The sequence below is a fragment of the Suricata suricatta genome, chromosome 4 (genome assembly GCF_006229205.1).
Source record: "Suricata suricatta isolate VVHF042 chromosome 4, meerkat_22Aug2017_6uvM2_HiC, whole genome shotgun sequence".
NCBI classification, from domain to species: Eukaryota; Metazoa; Chordata; class Mammalia; order Carnivora; family Herpestidae; genus Suricata; species Suricata suricatta.
The window spans coordinates 51,029,116-51,040,908 of record NC_043703.1 but is presented as its reverse complement, the minus strand read 5'-3'; the positions used below and the strand labels follow the sequence as shown (position 1 = coordinate 51,040,908).

Here is an 11,793-nt window from a genome sequence, read left to right as displayed (position 1 = left end):
CTTTCTTTCTTTCTTTCTTTCTTTCTTTCTTTCTTTCTTTCTTTCTTATCTTTATGTCTTTATTTTACTTAGAGAGAGACAGAGAGTGAGCAGGGAAGGGGCCAAGAGAGAGGGAGGCACAGAATTGGAAGCAGGCTCCAGGCTCTGAGCTGTCAGCACAGAGCCCGACGTGGGGCTCAAACCCATGGACTGTGAGATCATGACCTGAGCAGAAGTCAGCCACTTAACTGACTGAGCTACCCAGCCACTCCCTTAGGAAATTTCCTGAGAAGCTTGGACTTAGTAGGGAGGAGATCTTAGAGGTAAGGAGGCCTGAACTAGAGAGGTGGTAGAAGGGATGAGTTCAAGAAATATTGAAGAAGTTAAATCATCAGGACATGGTGATAAATTGAATGTAGGAGGTGAGATAGGAATCAGAGATCCTGGCATGGGTGAATGGTCTTCCCCCCTTAAATAGAAAGTATAAGAGGAAGAGCAGATTTGTGGGAAAAGATGATGTGCTCAGTGTTGCACAGGGGAGCCTGAGGTGAGTTTGTGGAGTCTGGTTGGAGATATCCATGTGATAGAACTCTGGTTAAACTTGGAGGAGCTCAAGATTAGGGAATCATCTGCATAAAGGTGGTTGGAACTTTGTCATTGAGCAAGATTACTCAGGCCAGACCTCGTAGAGGAAGAAGAGCTGTGAGTGAAAGATGTGATTCTTGCATTACCTACATGGAATGGGCAGGCAGGAAAAAAAAACAGTTTTTCTACAAGAACACAGTGCTATGGATGCTGAAGAAGGAGACTTTTAAGGAGAGAATGAGAGCATAAATTTAGCACATTAATCCCCTGCCAGTTGTTGAATGAGCAGGAGAAATGTCACTGAGGTTTGCTTCTTCTTTTTCTTAAACCAGATTTTCAAGAATTTTGACCCAAAATTAGTTTTTCTCTTTTGTTCAGGATTTACCAATTAAAGGAAGATACTTTTCCACATCTTTAGTATCTTTTTAGTATTATAGTTTTCCTGTCTCTTACCATTTGGGGCACACTTTATTTCCTATTTTTCCTCTATTACTAATTTTTAAAATCTTTGCATGGAAGACTTATAGGACTATGGTTATAACCAATCTGCCATAAAACCTGACTCTTTTTCTGCTTTGGTAAGTTTGTAATGCTATCAGCATTGAACATTACACTAAAGCTGAATTCATTTTGATGGTGACTCTCATTTAAAAGCTCACGATCCCCATCAGTGCTCACCTAGCTTATTTGATCCTCACAAGAAGCTTGTGGGATAGATAGACCAGATTGTAATCTTCATTTCTTTGTTCTAGTTAAGGAATCTATTTTCTTGTTTAATTATGTGACTGATTCAAAGATAGCTCATAGTTTTCTGTTTCACTGGACATGTGTCTAAAATGTTGCGGCTGAAGGGAACCTCGGAGATCATTTCTTCCCATCTCTTCATTTTACAGCTGGTGAAACAGGCCTAAAGAGAGAATCACTTGCCTAAGATCACATGGGCAGATAAAGCAAAATCAGCTTTCCTGATTTCCTGGTCCCTATAATAAGGACCACAAGTTTAGTTTGCATTACAAGTAAAATTAGGCCATGCTCTGGTATCTTCAATATGTTCATGTTGCTTTTATTTCTTGGAAATAGTGTGCAGTTCGTGCAGCCACAGAAGGCAGAACTCTCGTTTTGGAAGGCTTGGAAAAGGCGGAGAGGAATGTTCTGCCTGTTTTGAACAACTTGCTGGAAAATAGGGAGATGCAGCTTGAAGATGGACGCTTCCTAATGTCTGCAGAGCGTTACGACAAACTTCTCCAAGTAAGAAATGAAAACTCTGGCTCCCTTATCTTGGCTGTTGAGCTCTGGATGGTGCTATTTGTTGTATAAGACATGATTGCATCAGAATGAGGACCGTGTTCAGGTGACTCATATCTGTGGTGAATTGCTGCAGGTAGGTCATGAGATTGCAGATCATATTAGAAGACGTCTCAGGGTTTCACTTTTCCCCCCTCAGGTAATAACTATTTTTTTCTCCCTCCCTCCTTTTAATTCTGTCTTCTCTTTCTCCTTCCTTTCCTGTCTTCTTTTTCTGTCCCTCAACAACTATGTACTGAAAGTCTAATGACTTCTAGACAGTTCTGGGAAGACAAAGCTGAAAAAGTGTAGTTCTTGGCCTCCAGAGGCTCAAAATCCAGGAGATATTGACAGAAATGAATACGATATTTGAAAGATACCCTGATGGTCCAGGCTATCCATTTCTGATGCCTGGATTATTGTAAGAGGCTCTGAAAACCCCCCAGTTCCATTCTGGCTGCCCCACAGCAGTCAGTGATCACTTTATACCATAGGACAGATTAGGTCAGACCTTTGTTCTAAACCCTCTCTCAGTATAAGACCCGAAGTTTTACAATGGAAAATAGGGTCTTGTCTGGTCTGGGCTCTTACTGCCTCTTGGGTTTATCACCTGCTATCCTTTTTTATTCCACTCCAGCTGATAGTATTCTCTTTACTAAAACTTAAACCTGCTGTGTAGGGATTCTACTGGTGCTGTGCAAGTCACTTTGCTCTTCCAGAATGGTTTTTCCCCAGATATCTGCCTGGCTCATTTCTATACCCCTTCAAGTCTTTATTCAAATGTTACATTATTGATGAAACCTGCTCTTGCCTCTTCTCTTCCTCTCTTCCCCCATGCTCCCTGACCTGCTCTGTTCTTTGCCTTAGTCTTCTAAGGCATCCTACATGATGTACTGACTTGCTGTGTTTTTCAGATCATCCTCTGCCTCCCTCTACTAGATTGCACCTTGCACTAAGGCAGGGCTTTTTGTCACTGATACTATCTCAAGCTCTTACAACGATGCCTGGCACGTGGTGGATGCTCAATAACTATTTGTTGAATGAATGAATAAGTGCAATAAAATCTTTAAATGCTGTGATGCCAGTTGATACAAAGAGGGCAACAGCAAGAGAGTGTGGGGCCCTTCAGATGGTTTGGAGAAGGGCTTCATGTAATATTACCAAAGGAAAAGAAGGGGCTCATAAAGCCCCTGCTCTGAGAGCTCTGCCTCTATATTCTATGACTTAGAGAATCTCTGACACCTGTGCTGCTATGTGTGAAATACATATATGCTCGTTTTATTGCCCCAAGTTGGCCACCGATTGCTCAAGAGCAGAATCTGTGTCTTCTGTTTCTTCTGGATACCGCCGATACAAGCCCCGGACACACTGGGCACTAAATAATGCATGTTGACCAGGGTCCGATTGACCTGACACTCCATGGCTGGCAGGATCAGAAATACCTCTCCTGATTTCCACCGTGCATGTCTGTTTTCTCAGAAACCTGTCTCGCTACCCTTTTAGCACTCTGTTCTTTACTGTTTATGGGAGTTTCTAGCTGCTGTTTTCATTGTGTGGTATATAGTTGTCTTGTTTTGGACCTCTATCTGAAGATGACGTCAAACTAATATAATTAGAAGGGGATAATTGAGGATTTAATTGCTAAGAAAGGTTAAATTTATTCATTCATATTGTTATAGTTAATTTAATAAGAGATGAGTATTTATTTAAATTTATTTTAAATTTTAATTAATATATTATAAATAAAATGACCTTAAATAAATATAAGATTGTTAATTTATATTTATTACTTTCAAAGTAGGTAGATGTTGATGTTATGCAAAACATTTTCTCTTTAGATACTTTCTAATTATAAAATTATAATTATAAAAGAACTATTATGGATGAATCCAGCCAGGAGAGGCCTTGAGTGTCACATTAAGAGTTTCTACACTGTCATAAGAGCTGCACCCCCTTGAAGGTATACTGGAAGCTGAGGGCCTGTCTCTCAGAATGTACATGTTCACTTCATATAAACTTTATAGGCTCCTACAGTGGAGGACAGTGAAGGAAGGAATGACATCTAATAGGTGCCTACAGTGGACCACTTGCTTTCACTTACACTGTCAAGTTTAGTTTTCATAATGGCCATAGTAATGTTGGTGATATTATTCTCACTTTATGGATAACAAAGCTGAGGGTATAACAACATGCTCTTAGTCACTTCATTATGTTTATGCTGAGTGCTAGAGCCAGAATTTATAACTCCAAACCCTGTACTGGTTCTAGTCTCAACTCCAAAATATGCTAGTTGCTGGACCATGGATGAGTTATAGAATTCCTTTGAATATCAGTTTGTTCATCCATAAAATGGAATTAAATGTTTATTTGCATTCTAGTAAAAGTTAAATGAGTAGAATTCTTTGAAAGTACTTACCACCTAGTGAGTTTTCAGTATGTTAGTTGTTACTATTAATATGCCTTGGCAGAAATGTACCCATAAACGCAGTTGTCTATTTGAGGTCCATGGGGCAGTCTCTTCTCTGCCAGTGAGCAGTCAGTCCACTTAGGACTACCTTTTTACATTCTCTGGTCTGAACCAGTATATTTTCTGACTCTCCTCATTCAGTTTGTCTATGTTAGTGACCACAGCTTAGAGATCTGTCCCACATTTTTCTTTGTTCCTTGATGTGTTAGCTACTTCTCTGTTCAACACCATCTTCATGTTGTAAGCCTTCCCTAGCACCCTCCTCCTAAAGTGACTTTGCTTCCTTCCTTGATGGTTTGGTTTTGAGGTTGTTTTCAAATACAAATTACTCAACAATCAGGACCTCGGTTCTTTAGCCTGGCAGCTCTTGCAGTTGTAATCTGCATTGTTGATGCTGTGAGTTTTGATCTCTTCCTTTTAGGATCATACCAAAACAGAACTGGATGCTTGGAAGCTTGTGCGAGTTAGTGAAAATTTCCGAGTTATTGCCTTGGGTTTGCCGGTGCCTAAGTACTCCGGGAATCCCTTAGACCCCCCTCTACGTTCTCGATTTCAGGCCAGAGATATTTATTATCTACCCTTTAAGGTAAGTACTAACAAGAATAATTTATTTTTTAAACAGTTTGTCTATTTATATTTGGTTACTATAAAAATGTTACTATGTATGTCCCTCTCAGTAGTTAATGGAGAGAAAAGGACAAAGGGTAAAGAAAATCCCTGGAAATTTGGAAGAAAAATTGTTGGGGCATATTTATCTGAGGGATTTAAAAAGGCTAACTTTTAGAAAATGACACGTATCAAGCGATGTGTTTTTTACTCTTACTTACGTAGTGTCTGCTTGCTTTAAAGTAGGAAGTGTGTCTATAAAATTTGCATTTAATTTGTTACTCTCCTTATCGATTTGATGTTTCTATGTTATTTTAGGACCAACTTAAACTGTTATATTCAGTTGGAGCCAATGTTTCTGCTGAGAAGTAAGCATTTCTGCTACACACACATTTGTACACGTACACATACACGTACACAAACACACATACATTTATATAAATATCTGGACACTTAACATTGAATTTGTTTATTTGTTTTGCTCATTGACTGATTAATTCATCCATTCAACAACTATACTTTGAAGAATTTTTTAGTAGCTGTGGTAAGTGCTGATGATAAAGTTAGTAAGATATGATCTTTGGAGGCAAGAAACTCAAGCTCTAGTAGAATTTAAAGATATGTGAATACATTAGTTTAACATCATATGGTAAGGGCCATAATTTCAAAAAGGCATTGGCATTTGAGATGGGTCCTGAAGAATGAGTAGGCTTTTGCCAGATAAGAAATGGAATTAAGGCATTTTAAGAAGTTATTTTTAAAGCATGGAATATGAGAGTGTATGCCTTGTTCTTGAGGCTATAAAAAGCTCCTAGTGGCTGGGGTTCAGGTTTGGATTAAGAAGGGAGGGAGGTGAGGCTGGCAGGATAAATTTGGGCCAGGTTGTGAAAAAACCTCACATGTTGTGACAGATTCAAGAAATATATCTGTGTATCTAATCAGCTTCTGAGTTTTAAACAGAATATTATAATATGAAGCTGTTGTTTCTTAAGAATTTAATAGTAAATGTCATCTTTTATATCAATTAAGTTGTCTCAGCTCTTTTATATTTAACAAGTGAATGAATTTTATACATTAAAACTATTAGAATAACATTTAACTTCACTTATTTTTTTTTCCCCTAGGATCTCTCAGCTCTTGTCCTTTGCCACCACTCTCTGTTCCCAAGAATCTTCCACTCTCGGACTTCCAGATTTTCCTTTAGATAGTTTACCAGCTGCAGTTCAAATCCTGGTTTGTATAAAATAAATTAATGACTTGTATACCCAATTGTGGCAAAGATTTTAAAAGTTAATCCTTGGGGATTCATCACTTTAGTGTGCGTTGTCATATTTCCTATAAATATTACAAGACTGGAGATTTGCTGGCCCACACTGAGCGGTATAGTGTCCAGAGACCAGCAATGTGTTCTGAGCCCTTACTGAGCTTACAGCCCAGAAGGGAGGGAGATGGACATGCAGTTCAGGTCAAAGCCCCACAGAGAGAAGGGCAACTCAGCCTGGAGAGGCCTGAGGAGCGTGCGGAGGCGGCCTGCAATGTGAGCTGTGCCTCACGCTTGCCCCAGCCTGAGGCAGGGAGTTGGGGCTTTTGCACTCACACACCAGCAGTCACTGGTTAGTGGGTCATCACAAGGGACACAAATTCCCAGTCACTCGCTGCTGTCTTGGCTGTGAGCAAAGCTGGCTTCAGGAGTTCAAAAGTAGTCTTCTTTAAAAGCCTCGCAGCAGATAGCTATTGAAAGGGAAAGGTGGGAGGCTCAGAAAGGATAAAAACAGGTCCCACGTGTTGGGTAGAGCATAGACAGTGTCCACTGCAGGTTGACAAATGTCCTGATAGTCATGTCAGGAATGGTGGAAATGCCCTCCAGGCAGAGGGAACAGCATGCACAAAGGTGTTGAATCACAAACGGGCTTGGTACGTTGGAAGAATGATAAATCGTATCACTAGAGCAAGTGTGTAGGGGGAAGAGAGAGGTGAGAACTCTATTGTGAAGTGTTGTGCATGGTAAGTGAAGTTGTCTGGATTTTATGGTGTGGAAGAAGTGGCCCGTTAGGTATTATTTAGTGGGTGAAGCGTCTGGTAATCAGTTATGTGTTGGAGGAAGATACCTCTGCAGCAGAGAGGAAGGACAGGGAGAACCTCGTTGCATAAGGACCAAATACGAAACCGTTGTAACAGTCAGTGAAGACTGTGCCTAGGAGAGCATAATCCCAGGTCTTAGGGATACTGCCGAGACCAGAGACTTATTTTTAAAATATTGTTCCTATTCATTTATGACTCCTGAGACTCATGAGTTAGGTTTCACAGTATTGTTCACTCTGTTCTATGTATTTAGAACAGCTTTTCTCTTCCTTTTTGTCATGTCTTCTGCTTTTTGGGGTTTTGTTTTTGTTTTTGTTTTTGCTTGGAACTTTTTACTTTGACAGTTCTGAAATCTAAAAAAAAAAAGGTTCAAAAGTAGTAAAATGAACATCTATAATGCTTCAAGTAGAATCACCAATTTTTACATATTGCTGCATTTAATTGCTCTCCTTTTTTCCGAACCATTTGAAAGTAAATTGTGATCAGTATTTTTATATACTTCAGTATGCAACTTGGAAGAAGTAGTAAGATGTTCTTCCACATAACCAGAACCACTATCACACTGCCCAGCATGTTAACAGAAATGCTATAATATCATCTACAGGACAACCTATACTGAAATTGCTCTAATTGTCCCTGTTGGGAAAGCAGTTTAACTCAGGGGAAACTTTTGAGACTAATAAACACTTTCTAACTTTGTAGTTATAACTCTGAAGCTAAGTAAATGTGGATGAGATTAATTCAGATTAGGAACCGGGGCACTTGGCTCACTCGGTTGAGCCAGCTTAAGACTTTGGCTCAGGTCATGATCTCACTGCTGGTGGGTTCAAGCTCCATGTCAGACTCTGTGCTGAGAGCTCAGAGCCTAGAACCTGCTTTGGATTCTATCTCCCTTTCTTCCTGACCTTTTGCCACTCACATTCTCTTTCTCTCAAAAATAAATAAACATTAAAAAACAAAAGAATAAAAGTGAAGAAGGTACCTTGGGATGAATAGGGTAGGGAAATGTGTTCACACATGTAGTTTCAGACATGCTAAATGAAAGTCAATGGGATATCCAAAGGGTCACATTTGGGCAATCGGGAATTTGAGTCTAGAGCTCATGGAAGAGATCAGGACCAGAGACCAAGACATGGGAGCCATTAACAGATAGAAGGTAGCTGAAAGGTGGGGTTGGATAAGCTTACCCAAGGAAAGAGTGTGAAACAGGAAGAGAAGAGGAAGTAAAGAATATTTACTTTTGTAGACTTTTGGAAAATATGAGAAACCTAGTGATTATTTTTAGTAAAGCAATTCAATGTCATATATGCATTTCAGATAAATTTTCTGTGATTATTTTAGATGTTCCTCACACTTATGTATTTTTGCTTCTAAATAGAATTCCTTTCCTGTGATGTCAATCAAACATGCAATCCATTGGCTTTACCCATACACTATTTTACTAGGACATGAAGGGAAGATGACTGTGGAAGGTGTTTTAAAAGTAAGTATCTGCTTCACTTTCCTTTCTTTACCCATTTTCTCTTCTTGTCCCTTCTCTTCCCTTCTTCCCTTTTATCCTTTCCCCCCTTTCCTACTTTTCTCTTTCCACCTCTCTTCCTTTCCCATGCCTCCTCTTGCTTTTTCCTTCCCTTATTTTTCTAGGCATGGAGGCCCTGGCATGCCAGTGACAGGGAAGCAAGTGCAGAGGTGGCTGGTGTGATTGGGTGGTTGGTTTTGTTGAATAAATTAGTAAATCAATTGAACAAATGAGTGAATAAATTGAGGATTGTAAGAGCCATGTTCCTTACTATTGGAAAAGGAACTTATAAACAGAAAGGGAGAAGGAAAGACCTCTGAGGTGTTAGATTGGAAATGGAGGAATCAGTTTGAACTCATTTTTTTTTAACATTTAAACATATATATAAACAGAGTAATAGATATAGATACTGTGTGTGTATGTGTATACAGACACATATTTTCTAACTCTGTCCCCTAAGAGGGCCTAAAAACTGTGACACTTCAGTAGCAATGATCATACAAAATGCCAGGACATTGGTTTCCAAATACGATACTTCCTAAAAGGAATCAGAACTCCTAGGAAGTAGGGCTGGTTCAAGGCTCAGCACAGGGAAAGTACATGATGAACTTGGATCATCTTATTGTGCCCAAAAGTAAGGAAATGTTTTTTAAAAATAATGTTGACATACCAAAATGACAGAGGAGCCAGCTTGAAGTGACTCCCATTGGGCAAAATGTGGGACAATTTTAGCATCAAAATAAATAAAGATAGCAATTGATTATAGACTGTTTAACAAAATAGGAATTCCTATGTTCATTTTGATATAAATGAGTAAAAAAAGGAGGAGAAGAAAAATCTCATTCTAATATATTTGTTTCTCCCTTATCCAAAAATCTACAAGGGGAGTACAGAAAGAAGTATTCTTTATGTAACTACTAATAGTGAGAAGAACTCAGAAGTAGATGCTAGGTACTTCAGCAGGTTTTTTTCCACATATCAGCTAGTCAAAGAAACATTATTTTCATTTATTGGTGATGTCAATAGTAATAAAAATAATAGTAATAATAAAAAATAAAACTAATGTAAAGCTCTTCCCCATAGATGCTGAGAAATGTAGTTGGGGACAGAATCTAAATGAAAAGCATGAAGAAACAAGGAGAAAATATAACTATATAGTTCACTTTAAGTTTATTCTAGACATTGACCAAAAGAACTAGAATTCATTTTTTATTTAATCAACAGCTGAACTAAGTTGGCATTGGTCATTGAAATAGAGTGCCTAGTGTTAAAGAAAAAGTTGTGATTCCAGATCCCCAATGCCTGGAGAATAATGGTAGGTAGATAGTCAGGAATAAAGAAGTTATGGAGGTCTGATAAAATGAAGCAATGTAACCTTTTTAATGACACAGCTCAAAGAAGATATTTAGTGCCTAGAAAAGTCAGTTAAAATTCAGAACACCTTTGTTTTCCTAAACAAGCAATAAAGATGGTTAAAATGTCTTTCATTCTTAAGATGGTATTCATCGTATGATGTTGATACTCTAAAAACATGTTTCTGTAGTTATAAATCACTTTTAGCTTTTAAAGATGTCTTAAAATACTCTCACTCTGAATCTGCTATACTTTGAGAATGGTATGCTTTTGTTACAGTATAGTAACAAGTACATTTGGTCTTTTAGGACCATGTCTTGGCTCTCTGCCCTTCTTAGGTAAGACCAGTAGGGTCTGTCTAGTACACCTGAAAACATGGTTGTGGAACTGGAGGTATTTTGATATTAAAGATAAATACTTGGGAGTCAATAATATATAGGTGTTAGTTGACTTGATCACATAGATGAAGAACTAAAGAGGAACATATATGGTGAGAAGTACTGTCTGAAGACTAAACCCCACAAGAACCAACATTTAAGGATTGGACAGCACACAGAGAACCTTCAAATTAGACATAGAAAGAGTAGTCAGGGCATACAAATGGTTCATAACCTGAAACTGGATGAGATTATTCAGAAAGTGAACACTGAGAGAATATATAAAAGATCCATTCCTGAAGTCCCCTGATGTGCACTGGTCAGGTAATTGAAGAAGAATCTGCAGAAAAGACTGAGAAGGAGGAAAACAAATTTATTTATTTAGTTAATTTGACAAATAGGGTATTATTGGTGAACTTAATGGGAACAGTGCTAGTGGAGTGGTGGGAATGTAAGCTAAATATTAGTGAGCTGACTAATAAGTCAGAGATGAGAAAGCAGAAACAGTGATTACATACTACTTGTAAAATAAGTGTGATGGTGAAAAGCAAAAAGATAGTGGTCATTCAAGGATTATGTAGAAATGAGAAAAGACTGTTTATTCCTTAAAATGGGAAGACAAACATCATAGGAAGAGGGGATGAAATCTGTGGAATACGTGGAGAATATTTATGGAAATATGGTCTGAGAGAGGCAGGAAAGGACATTTCCAGAGCACCATTCTGCCTTGATTTGGAATGATGGGAGAACATATTTTTCCACCCAGCATCTGGGGTGATGGAATTATCATTAACTGAGGTGGAGAAAGCAGACTTCCAGTGGCTTTACATTCACTCATAATTAAGGCAGAAGTCCTTTCTACTGAGACACTGGGAGAAGAAGTGAGGATTGATGAAAATATAGAGGATTTTGAGGACTGGGGGAAAGAATTTTACTTGTTCATTTAACACACCTTTATTGACCACTGACTGCCCCATGTATGATTCTAGATTCTGGAAATTTGGAGTGAACCACATAAATACATTATGATATTATCCTAATGGAGTTTATATTCAAGCAAAGAGTGGAGGAGTACGAGCAGGAAGTCTCTGTTGTGGGTGGAAGAGGCAGCTAGATGACCAGCTGAGATAGGAATGAATTGGTTCAGATGAGTCCTAAGGAGAGATGTTGGTTGGCGCTAATTGCTGATTGGCATTGGAAAGAGAGCCCAGTGGGGGCACCTCGGGGGCTCAGTCAGTTAAGCATCCAATTTGACTCAGGTCATGATCTCACCATTTGTGGAATCAAGCCTTGCATAAGACTGTGTTGACAACTAGCTCAGAACCTGGAGCCTGCTTCGGATTCTGTGTCTCCTTCTCTGACCCTCCCCTGCTTGTGCTATCTCTCTCTGTCTCTCAAAAATAAATAAAAAAAATTTAAAAAATTTTAAAAAAGGTTTTTTCCTACTTTCTTCTCAAGAGTTTTGATGGTTTCCTTTCTCACATTCAGGTCCTTGAGCCATTTTGAGTTGATTTTTTGTGTATGGTGTAAGAAAGTAGGAA

At 38.7% G+C, this 11,793-nt stretch overlaps 1 protein-coding gene across 3 annotated transcripts in view; it reads left to right on the top strand.

The window, feature by feature from the left end:
- The window catches only part of VWA8 (von Willebrand factor A domain containing 8), a 334,690-nt gene that overhangs the window by 40,590 nt on the left and 282,307 nt on the right, over window positions 1–11,793 (top strand). For all 3 annotated transcript variants that reach the window (XM_029936673.1, XM_029936672.1, XM_029936671.1), the window contains 5 exons: window positions 1,645–1,812; window positions 4,737–4,901; window positions 5,240–5,289; window positions 6,046–6,154; window positions 8,382–8,486. In XM_029936673.1, coding sequence (XP_029792533.1) covers window positions 1,645–1,812; window positions 4,737–4,901; window positions 5,240–5,289; window positions 6,046–6,154; window positions 8,382–8,486 — 597 coding nt within the window. The remainder of the gene's footprint in view (window positions 1–1,644; window positions 1,813–4,736; window positions 4,902–5,239; window positions 5,290–6,045; window positions 6,155–8,381; window positions 8,487–11,793) is intronic.